Source organism: Podarcis melisellensis, assembly GCF_964234715.1.
Source record: "Podarcis melisellensis genome assembly, chromosome: 17".
Lineage (NCBI taxonomy): Eukaryota > Metazoa > Chordata > Lepidosauria > Squamata > Lacertidae > Podarcis > Podarcis melisellensis.
The window spans coordinates 37,751,436-37,772,374 of NC_138534.1; the positions used below are offsets into that span (position 1 = coordinate 37,751,436).

The 20,939-nt window shown below is 47.6% G+C and overlaps 1 protein-coding gene across 3 annotated transcripts; it reads right to left on the reverse strand.

The window, feature by feature from the left end:
• Positions 1–2,576: 2,576 nt before the first annotated feature.
• Positions 2,577–19,419, reverse strand: LPAR5 (lysophosphatidic acid receptor 5). Of its 3 annotated transcripts, none has more exons than XM_081894603.1 (2): positions 19,258–19,419; positions 2,577–5,061 (listed from the first exon to the last, which is right to left on the reverse strand). In XM_081894603.1, the coding sequence occupies exon 2, from the start codon at positions 4,826–4,828 to the stop codon at positions 3,716–3,718; it is 1,113 nt and encodes a 370-aa protein (XP_081750729.1). In that variant the 5' UTR covers positions 4,829–5,061; positions 19,258–19,419; the 3' UTR covers positions 2,577–3,715. The 3 variants fall into 3 exon arrangements, with proteins under 3 accessions (XP_081750729.1, XP_081750731.1, XP_081750730.1); XM_081894605.1 differs by lacking the exon at positions 19,258–19,419 and adding an exon at positions 12,721–13,021; XM_081894604.1 differs by lacking the exon at positions 19,258–19,419 and adding an exon at positions 12,635–13,021.
• Positions 19,420–20,939: the final 1,520 nt, after the last annotated feature.

A 20,939-nucleotide genomic window follows, 5' to 3' on the forward strand; every position in this document is an offset into this window, starting at 1 on the left:
GTTTCCTTTTCGAAATGAGGCACAGGGGAGAATGTGGAGTCTTTAGGATATATAGCTTAAAGGTAAAGGGACCCCTGACCATTTGGTCCAGTCATGACCGACTCTGGAATTGCGGCGCTCATCTTGCTTTATTGGCCAAGGGAGCCGGCGTACAGCTTCCGGGTCATGTGGCCAGCATGACTAAGCCGCTTCTGGTGAACCAAAGCAGCGCATGGAAATGCCGTTTAGCTTCCCGTCGGAGTGGTACCTATTTATCTACTTGCACTTTGACGTGCTTTTGAACTGCTCGGTTGGCAGGAGCAGGGACCAAGCAACGGGAGCTAACCCCATCGCAGGGATTCGAACTGCCGAACTTCTGATCGGCAAGCCCTAGGCTCTGTGGTTTAACCCACAGCGCTGAGCCTGTGATGGAGGGACTCACAGCATTCAGACCTCAAAAAGTCTTGTTTCTCCCATAGTCATTGCCTTGGATTCCAGCAGAAATCAGGCCCGGCTTTCTCTCTCTGCCTCTCCAGGCTGCTGCTTTTGCCTCCAACTTCTAGCTCAACTCTTGTCTTTTGTCTTTCTGAGTGTAGGTACTAAGAGGGTAGGGTGGTGGCAGCGCTAATGGATAATTTGAACTGCAACTGGCCAACTTTGCAAGGAAAGGCACAAGCAGGCATTCCTATAGTCTTCCCCTTTGGTTACACCCTTCCCCTGTAAGCTCCTGGAGGGTACAGCTTATTCCTGCTGTATCTCTTCCAACTCTGCTTTTGATCTCCTCCAAATGGCTTTTATTCCCTGCACTCAACTGAAACCGCCCTCTGGAAACTACTGGACTCTTCCATGGGCTTCTATTTGGTCCTCATCCACTTTGACCCTTCTGCTGCCTTTGGTACAGTCTGGGATTGGTTGGTAAGGGACAGGTGATGGTTTTAGAAGCAGGGGGAAAGCAAAGCAATCTTTGTGAGGAAAATGGACTGGGGAGCTCCCCGCTCCCCTCTCCAAAAATTGCAACTAGCAATGTTTCCTTAGTAGACAATTCCTTGGGACCACACACAGTTGTCTGTTGGTGGCTACATCGTTGTTGATTTTATCACAAATCAACTGGAGGATTGCAAACTGGAATGAAGAACGTGCACTTCTACCTTGTGTTTTCAGATGGGATTCATTCACAGACCAGCAAATTCAGGTTGTGCCATTTAAGTTGATTTGGAGTTCTTCCATAACTCTTCTGCTCTCTGCCTGCACCGGGAAATGTGGGATAATGCTTGCTTGATACATGGCAAGGATGTGGAATAGCTCAGAGGGTACAGCATGAGATGCTTAACCTCAGGGTCTTGAGTTTGAGCCCCGTGTTGGGCAAAAGATTTCTGCATTGCAGCGGGTTGGACTAGATGACCCTTATGACCCTGTCCAACTCTGCAATATTCTACGAGACGGTTGTATGACCTCCCTGCAAAGAGATGAATGGATGAATGCTCAGTAAATACCGAATGTGCACCCAGTGCATTTCAAGTCCTGGGTTTTTAATCCATGTTCACACAATGTTAGCCAAGATGCATATTGTCAGGGAACTGCCATAGGTTCAGAAGGGAGAGAGGAAAAGCCGAATGGATTACAGAGAGCCCTCAAAGATTGTGGGAAGCAGCTCCTCCTCAGTGGAGGAGAGTAACCACGCCTCCAGTGGAGAGGAGCTGCAGGGCTCAGAGGAGACGAGGTGGTACCAGGACACCTTGCCTGGGCAAAGTGGGGAGGAGAGAGGTCCTCCGTTACCCACACCCTCCCTGCGTAGTAGGCTTCCGCACTGAGAGGGGAGGTGCAGACTGGGCATCAAGAAATTGCTGGGGTAAGTTTAAGCCATGCCCACTCATGGATTCTGCCAGTGAATGAGCCAGCCACGGGAGAGTGGTGCTCCGGACAGACAAAGTTTATTTTTTCATAAAAAGCAAGGCTTCACAGCCGAGCAGGGAGGTGTTTGCCTGCTTGCTCTCGAGCAACCCCTTGGAATCCTTACACGTATGTATACTGCACTTCATTGTGGGATCGGTGCACCAAGTGTCTATATGATGTCAGTGGTTTCAAAATGCCAGTCTCCGTGCCTCTCTGTTCCATTTCTTCTACATTAACCCTTCTCACCAATACACTGGTGGTGGGGAACCTGCTGGTTACAATCCATTTGCAAAACCCGAATGACCTGCTTGCAGTACTACACTCTGTCCGAGAGCACCTTTAGTCTCCCATCATCCCCCTTTCAACCCCCCTTTCCCCCATGGAGTCTGGCTTAAGCCCTTAGTCTTTATCCTTCAATTAAAACTAAGCCAAAGGAATCACAAATGCTTTTAATCACATCGATCCCTTGTGACACAGGCTTTCCTGTTTGTTGTCGCTGCAACTGCTGAAATTTGGCTTGTAAAATCCTCAAAGCAGGGACCTGTGCTTTTTCCCTTTCCTTTTTGCTCATCATGTACAGTGGTGCAATAAAAGTACCATCATAGTCACCACTGCCACCATCGCCAGAAGCCTGCATTGCAGATATATGCACATATCACACCACACGAGTAAAAATGAAATGAAATGCCATCCACACAATGTGCTTCAGTAGTTGGCAGCTGTGTAACATGGGATTTTATTTCCTTACCGCATTATGGATTGGGAAAATCCAAGTGAGAATGGGGGATAGTGTGGGATGCCATGTGGGTGACAACAACACAAGTTACATGTGAGATGCATCCAGTCCACTTTAAGTTGCTGTGTGTTTACAGCCTTAGTTCACCACAGGGCCTGTTTCTTGGGTTGTACATGATGTACAATGCCTAGGCCAGCATCGCCTGAGCTCTGCGAGTGCAGCTTTCTTGCAATTGAAGTGCAGAGTGTTTGAGGACTGGGACTTTCGCAGGGAAACCAAAATGCTTGTTTACAAAACTATTGTACTACCAACCTTACTGTATGCTTGCGGACCACTTATAAATGCCATCTCCAACTCCTCGAAATATTCCAGCAACAGTGTCTCTGAAAATTTTTACACATCACTTGGGAAGACAAGTGAACTAATGCCAGTGTACTGGAAGAAGCAAAGACCACCAGTGTCAAAGCAATGATTCTTCAACATCAACTTCTTTGGACTGGTCGTGTTGTATGGATACCTGGTTATCGTCTTCCAAAGCAACTACTCTATTCCAAACTTAAAAATGGAAAGTGTAATGTTGGTGGTCAACAAAAGAGGTTTAAAGACTGTCTCAAGGCAAATCTAAAAAATGTTGTATAAACACCAACAACTGGGAAACACTGGCCTGCGAGTGCTCTAGTTGGAGAACAGCCTTGACCAAAGGTGTCATGGGCTTTGAAGATGCTTGAACTCAGGATGAAAGGGAGAAATGTGCTAAGAGGAAGGCACAATGATCAACCCCTGTCCGGACACGTGGATCCAGAATTGGCCTCCCCAGTCACTTACGGACTCACGGTTAAAACCATGTTTATGGAAGACAATCTTACTCGGCTACGAGTGATCGCTAAAGAAGAAGACAATGCCTAGGGTGTAGAAACAGATTACCGTGGTCATGTAAACATACTCTCTATAGGTCTGAAACCGTCTCCAAACATCCATGTTCCAAGAGACTTTACCCCCTTTACAGTTTTGTTTCATTGCATCCCCCGCCCCTCTGTTTATCATTCAGAAATTCCTAGCAAGCACTTCTTGCAGTAATCACCAGTCGGAGAGCCCCTTCCCCCTTGCTTATATTTCCGAATCTTCAATGGGGCTGTTCAAAAATATCTTAGGGGGAACAAATGGCAAGCCCTCGTAGGGGAGGATTAAGGTTTGGACTGGGAATCCTCGCTTGGTGCTTGTTGCCTGGTAGGACTTACTTTCCGTTACTTGATTCTGAAGTGTTCCCATTTCAGAGTCCCAAGCTTGCGCCCTCCTCAGTTTATTTAAAGTATTTCGGAAGCCCTCTGTGTTGAAGTAATAGATCAGGGGGTCCAGAGTGCAGTTCATACTGGCCAATATCACCGTGATGACCAGGGCCTGCCGTACCGAATCCTTCATTTGCACGTCGGTCTTGATCAGCTGGGCTTTCATCAGCCCATACGCTGCCAGAACGACGTTGTAGGGCACAAAGCAGATAATGAAGATGACCAGGTTGACCACTAGCATGCGAAGCGTCTTCCGTTGGCGCAGGCTCTGCATCCCACCAGCTTGGCACAGTTTCTGGAAAATTCGGACCGAGCAGTAGGAAACGGAGGTCAGGGGCAGAAGAAATCCAAGGATCTCCCCAAGGATGATCAAGGGGAGGAGCTCTTTCTGCCACAGGCCCTCGCTGAAGTTCTCGAAGCAAAGAGGGATGGTCCTCCTGTCTTTGACACAGGAAGTGGATTTGTGGACATAAGCCACAGGAATAGAGCCTACCAGGATAAGCACCCAGACCACAAGGCAGACAATCCGAGCCAGTCTGGGGCGCCGGAGGTGGCGCCAGCGAAGGGGGTGGACAATTGCCACATAGCGGTCCAAGTTGATGCACATCAGGAAGAGGCAGCTACCGTACATGTTGATTTGGAAGACAGAGCCCGAGACCTGGCAGAGGAATTCTTTAAAGGGCCACTGCTCCATGGCATAGTAGTAGATACGGAAGGGCAAAGAAATGGTGAACAGGAGGTCGCTCGCAGCCAAGTTAAGCATGTAGATGCTCACCACTGACTTGAGTTTCAGGTAGTTCAAGAAGATCCAGATAGCGGCCACATTGAGCAGCAAACCTGCGGTGAAGATCAGGCTGTAGCCGATCAGGTGCAGCCGGTGGTTGGCACTGTGGTCCTTGCAAATCACGATCGGGGTGACATTGGCCGATGACATGCCGGTGAAGCATCTGAGGGCCTCAGTCCTGCCGTTCAGGGTGCTTGGAGACAATCTCCTTCAAAGGAAAGGGTGCGCAATTCTCAAGTTGGTGATCATTTCTTTATTTCATTTCTAGCAGTTGCTGTTGCTAGATGGTTCTCTTCCCAGCATTCCTACTTAAGCCTCCAGGCCCCAGGAACTGTCAGAGATGGGAAGGTTGGCGCCATTCATGATCATACAGAATGATGAGTCTGGAAGAGAAAGAAAAATATAGTTATTAACTGTAGCATACTCACATCAAGAAAAGTGAGGAATTCAGTCACAGGGGTGGGAGAGAAATGCACGTAAGGAGAAAGGAAAAGGCAACGGGTAGATGGATACAGCATGTTGTTATGAAAATATTCAGAAAGGGCACAAGGTTTCTCCAGATTTTCCTCTCTGCTTTTAACAGCTAATTTAATAGTTAACTACACAGAGGAGGGAGTACTTAACCCTGTCCCTACCTCTCTTTAAAGGTAAAGGTAAAGGGACACGCGACCATTAGGTCCAGTCGTGACCGACTCTGGGGTTGTGGTGCTCATCTCGCTTTATTGGCCAAGGGAGCCGGCGTACAGCTTCCAGGTCATGTGGCCAGCATGACTAAGCCACTTATGGCGAACCAGAGCAGCGCACGGAAATGCCATTTACCTTCCCGCCAGAGCGGTACCTATTTATCTACTTGCACTTTGACGTGCTTTCGAACTGCTAGGTTGGCAGGAGCAGGGACCGAGCAATGGGAGCTCACCCCGTTGCGGGGATTCGAACTGCCAACCTTCTGATCGGCAAGTCCTAGGCTCTGTGGTTTAACCCACAGTGCCACCCGTGTCCTTACCTCTCTTCACCCATCAGGAAAAACTCATGGCAGGGGTGGGTCCCTCTTTTTGCTTCTCCAGGTTCTGATAACAGAGTGTTGCCATCACCGATAATACCACATAACATCCTCAAGGGTTTTTGGGTGGGGTTGAACTATCAGATAATGAATTCCTTTGACTTTTTTTTCATAAATATTGACTCAATTCAGAGAGCATGTCAACACTGCATGCACAAACCACAGCCTGCAGTTTCACTTCAAATTATGACTTCCGATTCTGCTCGTTCTTGACAGAAAGAGGTAAGATTCATTGGCTGTGTCTGGGTGTCTGAATTAAGCTTTTGTTGAAGTGGGAGAAAATAGTAAGTAAACCATTAATGAAGTGTAGGTGAGTTCCCATGAGGCAAGACACAGCGATAAAAAGCAAGAACCTTTACTGAACTACATAACTTGGAAACACGCAAAGCAACTTCTTATATACATTCCTGAAAGCCCGGGCCGCTCCCACTCCCAACGTGATTGGCTGTCTAAACTCCCAAGCTGCGAATCACGACTCAGAGTTCAAGGGCCAATGGCAGAGGCCCAAATCCTGAAATGTTCTGTGGTTGGACATCATGTATTGAATCAAAACACAGGAGCTCAGAATCCTTAGTCTGGACTCAAGCGCAGGCAAACACAGACCACTGAATACATAACAATTAAAATACTAGACTTTTAAAAAAGAAATGGCACACTTCATTGTGGAAATCCAAGCTTGGGGAAGCTGCTCCAGCCTGATATCTAGTATTGTTATGGTTTTTGACCTCTTATCTTACTGGATAGGCTTCCCCTACTTGACCGTGCACTTAGATTAGTAGATTTCCTTTTCCTTTTTATCATTATTCTCCACCAGGTGTTGATTTGGCAGGCCCTTCCTTGAGGCAGTGAGGAAGTTACAATCACAGGGTACAAATACATTGTCTTCAAAACACAGGAGGCCTTTCAAACGCTCCTCGCATGTTGTGTTCAAACAAATCTCTGTCAATCACAAAACATTAATTAAAAACGAGAAACATGGGGATCTGTGTCATACCCTAAATCAATTATGGGGAAAAGATCTAGGCGAAAAATAAATACTGCTTAATGGGCTACAATTTGGTGCAATCCCCCCCCAACCCAACAACATTCAAACTGATTTCTGCGCGTATCGGGGAAAAATAGTTGAAAATCCTACGCAGATGCCACCCCACAACCTAAGCCAAATAGCTTCATCTAACTCTGCCGTGTGCTGGGGGGGAAATGTGGACAGGAAAGTATGTCCACATGTGGAATCAAGCTCCTCAATTCTTCCGATCATTCTGGAAGGAAGTTATTGAAGAGCTAGCATGATGACAGCCCAACAAATTCCTATGAAACCTCAAATGGCTCTTCGCAACCCACAGCATTTGCAACCTGCAGTGGCACGTCTGGGAGCCAGTGTAGGTCTTTCAAGACCGGTGTTATATGGTCTTGGCGGCCGCTTCCAGTCACCAGTCTAGCTGCTGCATTCTGGATTAGTTGTAGTTTCTGGGTCACCTTCAAAGGTAGCCCCACATAGAGCACATTGCAGTGGTCAGAGCGCATTGCAGTAGATTTAAGTATAAGCTAAACAAGCTATAGCTTAGGGCTCTACTCTCTTGGGGGCCCCAAAAAAGTTTAAAGGCAAAAACAACTGGATGTACATTTCCAAAATATAAGATAAAAAACAAAATAAAGATGACATACAGCAACAGTATTTTATTTTGTGTTGTGTCCATAAATTACCATACAGCATATATTCAACACAAAAAACCAGCGACAATTTGTTGTTGACAAAGGACAGCTGGACATATAAAGGGCCCCATTACCTTCAGTAGCTTAGGGCCTCATCAAACCTAAATCCGGCCCTGGACTTGACATCCATCTATCTCAAGAGGAAATGGAGTGCACCTCCAGGGGTGAAGGTAAACCGATTAGTGACCTTCCCGGGGGCAAGCCTGGGCAGTGTGTCTCAAAGTCCTGGGTTGCGTAGACAACAAGACCCTCTTCTCAGCTGATGGGGTCCAAAAGAAAGCAGAGCAATACTATTGGCAGTAGCTTGGCTGCAGGAATTGCCAGAAGGAGGCATGCAAGGCACCACCCAACTGCCTTAGGGACTCCAGATTTGCGTAGGCTTTACATCTTAGCCTTTTCTTCTCCAGAAGATGTCCTGCAAGGCAGCATGTACCGATATTTCCTCAGGGCTTAACTCCCAGAGACTTTCTCCATATTACAAGTAAGATGTAACTAAAGCATGCGTCACTTTCGGAAAGGAGTGCAGCTGATGCACTACCTTCAGCTAAAGCCCTCCTGGCTACTGATGAAACTGATGAAACAAGCACACCCATTCGGTGAGCCTGAGTCATTTCCCCATTCCAGAGGTCCACCATGGCTTTGACAGCATCCCAGGTGAGACGAAAATTCCCAGGAGTCATCCAGAAACCATCTGGATCCTTTAGCTTCCTGGGATGGCCTATTTTAATTGGTACCCTGACTCCTGCAGAGGTTCAGCGTCCCAGCAAGCCTCTACAGGGCTGAACTTCTGAACCAACTTTTGTCAGCCAACGCCTCTGCATCCTCTATTTTTGCTGATGGTCGTGGGGAAAAGAAGCCTCCGTGTGATCTCACAGCTCTGTTTGCACATTTTCATGCCCCTGTTCTAGGGTGGTCAGGTGGAAGAGAGGCCAGGACTACTGTACTTTTATTCGTAGCACAGAATTTGGGAAGGCACAGGTTTTTCTCAGTTTGTCTGCCCTGACAAACTGCAGCTGGAGGAATCCCCTCTTACTTGCAACTATTAATGGAACAGGAATCGCCTCATTTCCTCCACTGCTTGTCACTGTAAGGAACTAGATTCCAGGCGTGTAACCAAAATGTTTGAGAAACGCAAAGAGTGCGCAGGGTGGCAGAGGATGAAGCAATAAAGAACAGCCAGAACCTAAATGCAGGTAATCCAATATGCTTAATTTTTTAGCATAATTTTGCTGTCAATTTCACCACCTCCATATAGTCCAATAGTTTTAAAATAGGAGACCAAAAAGACTAAATGTTTGTGGAAGAGTGGAGAGCCTTTTTGGATTATCTGAGAGGTGGTAGAGAGGGCAGATTGCAATCCTATGCCCTAGGAGCATGCCGCACTGAACTCAGTGAAACCAATTTCTCTGAGTAGATATGTATAGGATTGTGCTGCATGAAAGATTCTGTGCAAATGTTACCTGACTACTGTGGAGTGTGGAACGGCTCTATAAACTTCCTGTCTGTTGGGCCTTCCTAGAGAATATGATCTGGAGAGAGGCTGCTTAAAATGGCAGCCGTTCAAGCGCTGCTGTTGCTGCTGGCACCAACAAAGCCCAGCCCCCTTCCTCCTCTAGGCAGGGCAGGGAGAAGCCAGGAGGAGGGAGGGAGGAGGCGCTGCCGCCATGTGTGGGCGGGAGAGGGAAAGAATGTGTGTGCTGGCGATCCACGCGGTGATTCCCATGGGCCAGATCCAGAAGGCAATTGGTCCTGATCCGGCCAGCGGACCTTAGTTTGCTGACTCATGTTCTACAGAGAGCTGGTTTCAGGCACCAGGGCGGTTGGCGGACCAACTCTGTATTATAAAAATGTCTGCAAATGTGACATGAAGACTGGCAACATTAACCCCACCCAGTAGGAATCCCTTGCAGATGACCGCAAAGTCTGGAGACAGTCAGTCAGATTGCGTATCCACAGCAGAGAGCAGAGGAGGAATGACGACTGGGAGGAGCGCAGAGAGAAGAAATGCCATGGTACATCTGCAACAGCACAACTAGACACCTTACTCTGCCCCAGTTGCAACAAAACATGTCTCTCCTGTATTGGTCTCTACTGGCACACTCCTCAATGGTCTCCTGAGACAGACGGATGTCAATAACAACATATGAAGGTAGCAGAGAGCAGTCGGCCTGCTCTAAGTGCTTGTCACTTTTCCTGTTCTACTTATGCTTTTACCCTTTGGTTCCCAAATAAAATCAGCTGACGTCTTTCTTAAACTTTACAGGTAAATTCCTGTAATTAATTGCTCACAACTGTAACGGGGGCACATCAGAAATGGCAGCGGCTACTTCTGCGACGAGAAAAACTACTCCCCTATCCAGTTAGGAGAGTAGTTTCTGTGGGTTTCTGTCCACCGACACACTTCAGACATTAATTTATGTGTGGGAAAACAGAGAGAATCTTTCAAAGCGTTACAGAAGAAGCAGTAGATCTTAGGGCTCATCCACACCAATTTTCCACTGCAATTTCTAGGCACATATCCATGTTTTTCTGGTCTGTGTCCAAGTGTGTGTGTGTGTATGTGTAGTTTAGGGATTTGCATTTTAAAAAAGTAAATTAATTTTTTTTTGCGCTGCCACTCTCCCCACAAAAACCCGCTCTTTAAAGCTCTTGGCAATTCGCAGAAAACACAAATTGCCATTCAGCATTAAAGAGCAGGTATTCCTGGGGAAAGTAGTGACACAAAATAATGATGATGATGATAATTATAATAATAATAATATGCTTGGAAAAGGGAGGACCTGTAAGTAGAAAGCAGAAGGCAAAAGGTAAATGTGGATGAGCTCTTAGGGGAGGCGAGAGATAATACCCCCAAATTGTTGCTTTTGTTTTCCAGTGAGCATAGCCTCAACACTAATTATAATAACTATCCCCTCTTACGAGGGAATGCTGGGAGCTGGAATTAGGGGTGCCTAGGGTTCCAGACCCAGGGTAGTCCTGGTGGATACATCCAGTATGAAATTAAATTAGGCTGTCAGTCAAAGTGCCAATGGCCAGGCAACTAGGACTTGTACCTTTACAGGAAGGGCTCGGTGAAAGAGCATTTGTTTTGCATACAGAAGGTCCTTTAATCCCTGGAATCTCCAGGTAGGACCCTTTCCTGACCCTGAAGAACCATTGCATGTCCATATCAACAATACTGAGATAGATGGACCAAACGTCAGTATAAGGCAGTTTCCTATGACAGTGGTTAGAATTGTGTCGCAAGGTGTCATTGGTCTACGACTCCCATGCTATCTGACCAATTACCAGACTGGATGAGAACTGGAGTCCATCGCAATCTGGAAATCCCATCCCTGTTCTTAGCCTTTTTCTTAGGGCAAAATCAGGTGCTATATTTGGGACCACCTCCTGGCAAATAGAAGGAGAAGAAATGGAGGCAGTGAGAGATTTTACTTTCTTGGGCTCCATGATCACTGCAGATGGTGACAGCAGCCACGAAATTAAAAGACGCCTGCTTCTTGGGAGAAAAGCAATGACAAACCTAGACAGCATCTTAAAAAGCAGAGACATCACCTTGCCAACAAAGGTCCGTATAGTAAAAGCTATGGTTTTCCCAGTAGTGATGAATGGAAGTGAGAGCTGGACCATAAAGAAGGCTGATCACCGAAGAATTGATGCTTTTGAATTCTGGTGCTGGAGGAGACTCTTGAGAGTCCCATGGACTGCAAGAAGATCAAACCTCTCCATTCTGAAGGAAATCAGCCCTGAGTGCTCACTGGAAGGACAGATCCTGAAGCTGAGGCGCCAAGACTTTGGCCACCTCATGAGAAGAGAAGACTCCCTGGAAAAGATCCTGATGTTGGGAAAGATGGAGGGCACAAGGAGAAGGGGACGACAGAGGACGAGATGGTGGGACAGTGTTCTCGAAGTTACGAACATGAGTTTGACCAAACTGCGGGAGGCAGTGGAAGACAGGAGTGCCTGGCGTGCTCTGGTCCATGGGGTCACGAAGAGTCGGACACAACTAAACAATTAAACAACAACAGCAACAATATTTGGGACATGTGAACAGTCTCCCAACATTTTTTCAGAAATGAAAAGCAGCTACAGGAGGCAGCCAATTTCAGTGGAGGAACATGGGCTTTGAAACCATTTTGAGATCGTTCTGTAGATAGATCTGCCCAAAGTGTCACAGCAAATTCCGAAGGGACCCTTTTCAGTTTTACCTTGTGTTTCTATGGAAGGTGCCCAGAGACTTTGCTGGATAGGGTACCGAACTGAAGCCGAAAACAACCTGGCCACTTTCATTTCCAGTTTTTGAGGAAATTTCATAAAATTCCATTTAGATCAAGAAATGAAAGTTACATATACCACCCCCTCCAATGGCTTTTCAAAGGCATCATAGCAACACACCTCTCCTTAGCAAGTTTTTCTTCATACTAAAAACCATCCAGCTCATTTATATACAAGTGGAATTTGATATAGTATTATAAATTATTATAGCATTATTATTCACATGGCCAAGATCCTTCAGCAATGCTTACCCATACTGCAAAAGTTCTTTCTCTAATAAAGTAGTCTTAATAAATAAATACAAAGTCTAAAACCTTTTATTCTGCCAGTTAAAAAATGCTGGCGCTGGTTCTCTCGGCTTTAACATGATGCTGTTTTGTGGATTCTTAATTGTATTTATTTTGTTGTGATCTTCTTAATCTTAACTCTTATACTGTAGCTGTCTTGCAAGGGGTTTGTTTTTAAAATCACTCAGCAAATAAGTACTGTAAAAGAAAAACATCTGACTGTCTAAATTGCCAAGGAAGGAATAGGAAAACATTGCTATATTTTGTTCTGTCTGATTTCTTGTGCCTTTAATAGTTGCATGACAGGCAGAAATTCAGCAGATGCGAATTCCCTAGAATGGAAATGCAGTGATGAAGAAGCTGTAGCTGCTGAATTTCTGCTTATCAGATTTTCAGATCGTGGCATTGATCTTTGCCACAGGGCTAACGTCAGCCTAGTCCTATGAGCCACCCTGTATTTTTTCTGAGCAGTTTTTCTTTTGGGAAAAGAAAGCAGGCCAGACTGATGAGGTTTTCCAGTCAGCCGGCTAACCGACAGATAGCAAAACACTTTTATGGCTACCACCACAATCACCAGCATTTAACCTCATCTCCCTACTCCACTCTCCCAGTGTCTTTTACCTCTCTGTATCTGGAGGAATTGCAGGCTTGAGGTTTCTGACCTTCTTGGCTGAATGTCCACAGCAACTGAAGGAATTTTAGCTCACCAGCAGAAGTCAAAGGCAGATCAGAAGCGAGCGAGGACCTCAGGTTAGGTGGGAAATCTAGCTCCATGGACTTCAACGTCCGGACATTCTCTCACTTTCATTCCTTCTTTTACGGAAATTGCTCTTGTTCTTGCTTCAATCCCATTTCCTGGCCATCATGTGTCTGTGACACAACTTGCCATTGATAACAACATATGAACTTTGGTTCCAACAGCTGATAAGCCATGACAGGCTCCTCAGACAAGCAAGAAGAAAACGTATCATCCTCTGCCCGCCGCAGTAGTTTTGTGGTGAGAAGAACGCGACAAATAAGGAAGTGGGCTAGTGGTGCTTTTGCTAGCTTTTTACTTTTCTTCTCTTGCACTTCCTCAGACGTCTACTCTACCCTGTGCAGAAAGTGCAGAGCAAGGCAAGGAAATTAATCATTAGCCAGTAGCTATCACATCGGAGCTCAGGCTCACAGGGCTGAAAGGAAGTTGAGGGTTTGTCGGATGGGTGTGTCATGCAGAGCACATCACACCAGTCCTCCAGCGTTTGCGTTGCCTTTTCCGGCTAGAAAAGGTGCTGATTTTTGTGTTAAAACCACGGTTGTCCTGGGTCTAAAACACCCAGAGATTGCCGTCTCTCCTTTGTAGTGAGAGCCAGAGAATCCCAAGACATTTTGATGCCTGAGGCAGAAAAGGTGTGGTAGAGTGATAGGGGCAGATGTGTCGTCAACCTGGGAAGGGAGCCCATCTAGAAGAAGGAAAACTCTGATCCTAAAACTTGTGGAAAGTTTTGGGAGAAGAAATCCAGAGTGGAGCTTCTCAGGTGGTTAGATGGTGCCTTCTGTGCCGCCTTCCGGCAACTCCTGTGGCCAAGCTGGTGTCAAATGCATTTCTCTGCTTTCCTTTGGACCCCATCAGCAAGGCTGAGAGGGGGGTCTTGAGGTCTGGGCAGCCCAGGACCTCCATGCACACTTTCCAGGTTTGCGTGCCGGGGAGGTCACTTTGGTGCTGCCAACACAGCTGTTTGACTTCGACTTCAAAGGCACTTTCCATTGTCTCTAGAGAATGATAGAGGCCCCAAATGGTGCCGTGGTTGGGCTTTGAGTATTCCATAGGGGGCGGGCTGGTGTGGAGGACTCCCTGGTCCTGAATGGGGTAACTGCCCCTGAAGGACCAGGTGCGCAGCCTGGGAGTCTTTTTGGACTCACAGCTGTCCATGGAGGTGCAGGTCAATTCTGTGTCCAGGGCAGCTGTTTACCAGCTGCATCTGGTACGTAGGCTGAGACCCTACCTGCCTCCAGACTGTCTTGCCAGAGTGGTGCATGCTCTGGTTATCTCCCGCTTGGACTACTGCAATGCACTCTACGTGGGGCTACCTGTGAAAGTGACCCGGAAACTACAACTAATCCAGAATGAGGCGGCTAGACTAGTGACTGGGGGCAGCCGCCGAGACCACATGACACTGGTCTTGAAAGACCTACATTGGCTCCCACTATGTTTCTGAGCACAATTCAAAGTGTTGGTGCTGACCTGTAAAGCCCTAAATGGCCTCACCCCAGTATATCTGAAGGAGCGTCTCCACCCCCATCGTTCAGTCCAGACACTGAGGTCCAGCACCAAGGGCCTTTGGGCAGTTTCCTCACTGCAAGAAGCAAAGCTACAGGGAACCAGGCAGAGGGCCTTCTTGGTGGTGGCACCCGCCCTGTGGAACGCCCTCCCACCAGATGCCAAAGCGATAAACAACTACCCGACATTTAGAAGACATCTGAAGGCAGTCCTGTTTAGGGAAGTTTTTAATGTGTGACATTTTAATGTATTTTTAATCTTTTTTGGAGGCCGCCCAGAGTGGCTGGGGAAACCCAGCCAGATGGGTGGGGTACAAATGATAAATTATTATTATTATTAATAGAGCACAAGACACTTAATCTCAGGGTTGTGGGTGACCTTGGGCTGGCTACCATCTCTGAGGCTAACCTCCCCTGGGCTGCTGTGAGGATAAAACAGTGTGTATGTGAGCACGTACGCTGCCTTCCACTGTTTGGAAGAGGGGATATTATAAATAAACTGAAGAAGCAAGTCACCTCTACCTGATGGTCTGGCCTTGCCAAGATTGCCTTATTGGCCATACAATCCATGCACCAAGATCAAACAGCAAGGACACATGGAGAGACGCTTTCCACGCTGCCCCGTGGGCAGACATTTTGCAGAGAGGCAGTGCACTGGAGAGGGGGCAGAATTAATGAGGAACAGTCCGTACCCAAACAAAAGTAGCCGTGCAGATTTGAAGTTATATAATTGCATCAGATTAGAATGGAACAAAATACTGGTGCAGACCACCACAACATCCTTCCTTCTCATTTTTAAAATGATTTTTATCATCACAGGGTTGCCGTCTGGGGTTGTCTATGATGACAGATGCTTACTTTATTACTTTATTACAACCAGAAGGTTGGTGGTTTGAGTCCAGCCAGGGTTGGCTGTGTGCAGGATTCGTGCATTGCAATGGATTGGTGACCCTCAGGTTTCCTTCCGACTCTATGATTTCTTCTTGCACCTTATTGTTCTGGTGTAGTATAAGCATAGCTGTCAACTTACAGATTTGAAAATAAGGGACCAGCAGCCTCGAAAATAAGGGATCAGCAGCCAAAATAAGAGATTTTAGTCAGCCAGCAGCCAAACAAAGCCTCAAGCGGTGGTTCCCACAGCGCAGCAACCCGGCAAAGGGGATGCAGCAAGGAAAACCACCTTCACCTCTCCGCTGGGAAGCGCTGAGCAAAGGTGAGTCCCCAGGCAACGCGGCCAATTTGATTGGCACAAGGTATGCAAGCTCCACCCCCCAGTCGTTCTTAGACTCCTTATTGGGTGAGCAACGCAGCCAAGCAACACAGCTGGAGCCTCCCTCCTCCCTGGCTGGCAGGGAGGGAGGGAGAGGAGCTGCTTCCTTTGAAACCCGGGAAATTTAAGGGACATTAAGTGGGACATGGCGCTGGGATAAGGGAGTTTCCCGCCAAATAAGGGACAGTTGACAGCTATGAGTATAAGCAATCTGTTATTACTATTTTAAAAATCAGGGTTGGCAACCTGTGCCTTTGTGCCTCTAACATGGGGTGGTGGCGAGGGAGAAACGAAATGTTCATTTAGGTCCAGCTCCGAGGGCCTTTTGGCAATTCCCTCACTGCGAGAAGTGAGGTTACAGGGAACCAGGCAGAGGGCCTTCTCGGTAGTGGCGCCCGCCCTGTGGAACGCCCTCCCACCAGATGTCAAGGAAATAAGCAACTATCTGACTTTTAGAAGGCACCTGAAGGCAGCCCTGTTTAGGGAAGTTTTTAATGTTTGATGTTTTATTGTGTTTTTAATATTCTGTTGGGAGCTGCCCAGAGTGGCTGGGGAAACCCAGCCAGACGGGTGGGGTATAAATAATAATTTTTTACTATTATTATTATTATGAACAACACGCAACGGCTGTCTAAAGAGGAGCTCTCCATAAGGACATGTGTACATCCAGGGTCTACAACTGCTTAATCGAACCGTTGCTCAGAGTCTTCACAGCAGGGAAAGCTACCCTGAGGGAGGTCACAGTTAGGACTTCCCATAACCGAGATTTATCGGGCATGGGCTGGGAGCTCCTTGTTCCCTTTTGTCTTCCTCTCCGCAGCCTCGGCCTGTAGGATCTTCTTTCTCTGCCCTTGTTTGTCTTTCTCAGTCTCTATATGCTGCTTTTTCTGCTGACACTGGCTCCTCATTCAGAGGGTGACACCCCAGGGGATATATATGTGTCCCTGCCACCCATAAATCCTGAGGGGATAACAAAGGCCTCCCAGCCAGTGATCTCATCCAATTTCATTTTAGTGCGTTTGCTTTCAGAGCCGTGCCCCTTTTCTCCCGATCCCTCGTTGCTGGGATCTTTGTTCTTCCGAATTTCAGGCCCTTTTCAAGAAGCGTGGAAGGGGAGAAGCTGGCAGGTGTATGGCTAAAAACAGCCAGAAAAGCTGCCATGGACACTCACAAGGAAGCAGGAACAGTCAGACACAGGGGTGTTGGCGGCACAGGCGATATAAGGAAGGTGTAGCAATAGTAGTAGTAGGAACAGTAATAATAATTCCACATTTCAAGTGTTCTGAACCCTTAGGAATGTCCCTGTTGAATCAGACCAAGGTGTCCTATAAGGTAAAGGTAAAGGGGACCCTTGACCATTAGGTCCAGTCGTGGGCGACTGGGGTTGCGGTGCTCATTTCGCTTTACTGGCTGAGGGAGCTGGCGTACAGCTTCTGGGTCATGTGGCCAGCATGACTAAGCCGCTTCTGGCGAACCAGAGCAGCGCACGGAAACGCCGTTTACCTTCCCGCCGGAGCGGTACCTGTTTATCTACTTGCACCGGCATGTTTTCGAACTGCTATGTTGGCAGGAGCAGGGACCGAGCAACGGGAGCTCACCCTGTCGCAGGGATTCGAACTGCCGACCTTCTGATCGGCAAGCCCTAGGCTCTGTGGTTTAACCCACAGAGCCACCAAGGTGTCCTATAGTCATGCATTATTCCAGGGGTCAGCAACCTGCAGCCCATGGGCCACAAGCAGCCCACGGGGGTCGTTTAAACGGCCCCCGAGCTACCCCCGAACCGAGCTGCCCGCTTGGCAAGTCCCCACATGCTGCACTAAACCGGCACAGCACTGAGTAGCGACTTGCTTCCGTGGCTCCTGAAAGCACCTCAAAGTGCAAGTAGATAAATAGGTACTGCTCTGGCGGGAAGGTAAATGGCGTTTCCGTGTGCTACTCTGGTTCGCCAGAAGTGACCCGGAAGCTGTACGCCGGCTCCCTCGGCCAATAAAGCGAGATGAGCGCCGCAACCCCAGAGTCGGTCACAACTGGACCTAATGGTCAGGGGTCCCTTTACCTTTACGTTTACTTCTGATCCCAGCATTTCCATTTAGTTATCATTTCTACTGGTCCTTGTCAGACCTGCTCTGCATTAATATGTGGCACAATTTCTCAAGCCGTGTTTCTCAAACTTGAGTCCCCGCATGTTGTTGGACTACGACTCCCATCATCCCTGACCAGAGGTCCTGCTAGCTAGGGACGTAGTCCAACATTATCTGGAGACCCAGGTTTGAAAACACTGGAATAAAGCAGCGACAAAGGGCACACCCCACTTCCTTGTGTCCTGTTCCTAGAAATAATGGGTCTGAGCGCTTTTCTTCACTCCTTTCCTAGGGAAAACCACTCTTTAAATAGGGGCAAACATCAACTCAGAGGAAACCTGAGGGACATTTGCTCCGATTGAGCACTAAAGATCGGGTTTCCCGGGGGGGGGGGGAGTGGCGTTGCAAGTGGAAGTCTGCTAGCAGCCAGCATCACATCTTGTGGCAGTTAATTCAATAAGTTAATAATAGAACTGTGAACAGTGTGAAGAAATTCTTTATTTTTTCTCTGGCCTGGGCTGAGGCTACTGCCAACACATTTTACACCATTCTAGTATTATGAGGGGACTTGGGTGACGCTGTGGGTTAAACCACAGAGCCTAGGACTTGCCAATCAGAAGGTCGGCGGTTTGAATCCCCGCGACGGGGTGAGCTCCTGTTGCTCGGTCCCTGTTCCTGCCAACCTAGCAGTTCAAAAGCACGTCAAAGTGCAAGTAGATAAATAGGTACCGCTCTGGCGGGAAAGTAAACGCCGTTTCCATGCGCTGCTCTAGTTCGCCAGAAGTTTCTTAGTCATGCTGGCCATATGACCCGGAAGCTGTACGCCAGCTCCCTCGGCCAGTAAAGTGAGATGAGCGCCGCAACCCCGGAGTCAGTCACGACTGGACCTAATGGTCAGGGGTCCCTTTACCTTTACCTTAGTATTCCGAGAGTGGAGGGGGGGAAATATCTCCACATCCCTCATGATTTTAAAAACTCTTACTGGCTCCTTTACAACTTCCTTGAAAGGTTGGCTAAGATTTGACGGAGAAGAGATGCTAGAGAACAGTGGGTTCCCTTAGGCCACTTTGTGGATTTGTTGCTGAGGCAAATTTTCTACTTATGCTGTCCCGTTATACCTCTTTAAGAGCCATGGCTTCCCTCAGAGATTTCTGAGAGCTGTAGTTTGCTAAGGGTGCTGAGAGTTTTTGAGGGCGCCCTTAACAAACTACAGCTCCCAGGATTCCTTGGGAGAATGCCGTGCCTCTCAAAGCTTTTAATGTACCGTGTGGATGTGACCTACTTAGGCAGCCGCTTCATTGCAGCACTTGCAAAGAAACCACAGTGGCAGAACTCCCACCACAAGTCTTCTAGAACAAAATATTTCTAAAACACACACACAACACATCATGTGAGCCAGAAGTGAAGACCTGGTTTTGGGGGATGAAAACATGGCTGCCGGTTAATTTGCGATGTCCCATAATTAGCGGGAGCGACACCCCTCCGCTTCACAACAAGGGAGGCTTCCGCAGAGTCCTGCAAAACCGAGAACCAGCCAAAGTCTGGGAGCTCTGCTAAGGCTGTGATATTTGCTATGGGCCCCTCTCAATACTTCTGCCTCCTTCCCTGTGAAGTCAAAATTCAGATCTACCTACCTCCTACGTTCTCTCAGCCCCTGAGCCAGTCCAGTCGCTGACCAGCGGAGTCCCATGTTGTGTTGGAGAGCTGCATTTTCTGGTCTAAACTCCTTAGGGAAAACAGCAGGAGTGCCCAAATTACTTCATCTCTTTGCGTGAGCTGGCAGCAGGTAAAACCAGACTCCTGGGGCGTGTTTCGAGGTGTGTCGGGAGCTGCAGATCCAAACATGTTCCTGGGACTAGGCGTTTATGATATCTGGAAATAATAAGAACACCACCTGCTACAAAAACCGTAGGGAGATCTAGCCTCTCAACATTTCGCTGGTGAGAATAGCAGCAGGGCTAGCTAACCTTGTGGCCCTTCCCAGATCTTCTTGGGCCCCCATCAGCCCCGGGCCAGCATGGTCAATGGTCAGAGGGAATGGGAACTGGAGTCTGACAAAACATAGACTACAACAGCCCCCCGCCTTGGAACAGGTGTCATTCCCTTACACGCACAGATCTTTCCTTTTCCCTACACACAGGCCAACTACGCGTTGCTGAAAGGAAGGCTCTCGTCCGCTGGTGTACACTGGTATTTCTTTATTATTATTTATTAAATTTGTATACCACCCTTGATCTGAAGATATCAGGGTGGTTCACAGCATAAGAACACAAGAGAAAAACACAAAATACACAATAAAAACAATAACAAAACAAACCCATAACCCTCCTTCCCACAAATGCATTTAAAAGGACATCAGCCAAAGGCCTGGTTGAAGAGGAATGTTTTTGCCAGGCCCTTAAAGATGTCTAATGAAGGCGCCAGGCAGGCCTCCATGGGGAGAGCATTCTGAAACAGGCTGCCTGTAATAGCATACCCTCCAACACCCCATTCCTTTTTTGGTCCAGAGCTCTTGCAGGAGCCAGCTGACTTGTGCCAGAGTGCTGGACTGAAAAACCAGACGTTCCGGGATCCAATGGCTTATATCAGGGATATCCAACCCACTGACTGTGATCAACTGGTCAACAGCTAGCAGTCGATCGTGGTCTCTATTTCCTCCACAGGTTGGTGGGGGAGAGAACATCCGGCCCCGCCTCCTCCCCCGTCCTTCACTCTCGCACGATTGCAAAAGCGGCAGAAAGAGTTATCACTGTGATCTTCTGATGAGCAACTTTCTCCCCTAAAAAAATACTTTGACCTGCCCCTCTGAAAAAAGGTCAACAACTTTGGTTCCTCCCCCTTCCCCCAGATCACTGCCAGCTTTTTATTCTGGGAGTAGATTGCAGTCTCTTGGGAGTTGGATGTCCCTGGCTTATATAATTCCAGGATGTCCCGTCGAAAACAGGACAGTTGAGGGATATGTAATAGGATGCATGTGTGTTGCTAGATACTTAAAAGACTCATGGCATAGGCCCATGATGCCGATTTGCACATGCAGATTCATATGTATAGGTACCTCCGGGAAGTTAGGAGAGATGGGTGATTGGAATATGGTTTTATTTTGCTTTCCCCTTTTTTTACATTGTTCTTGTAACTTCTTGTAGTTGCTAGAACTAAGATAGCTTGCCTTGACACGGGCCTCAACTGCACTATACATCTAAAGCAGTATCACACCTCTTTAAACACTCATGGCGTCCCCCAAAGAATCATGGGAACTGTAGTTTTTTAAGTCTGCTAGGAGCGTGGTTAAAGGTAAAGGTACCCCTGACCATTAGGT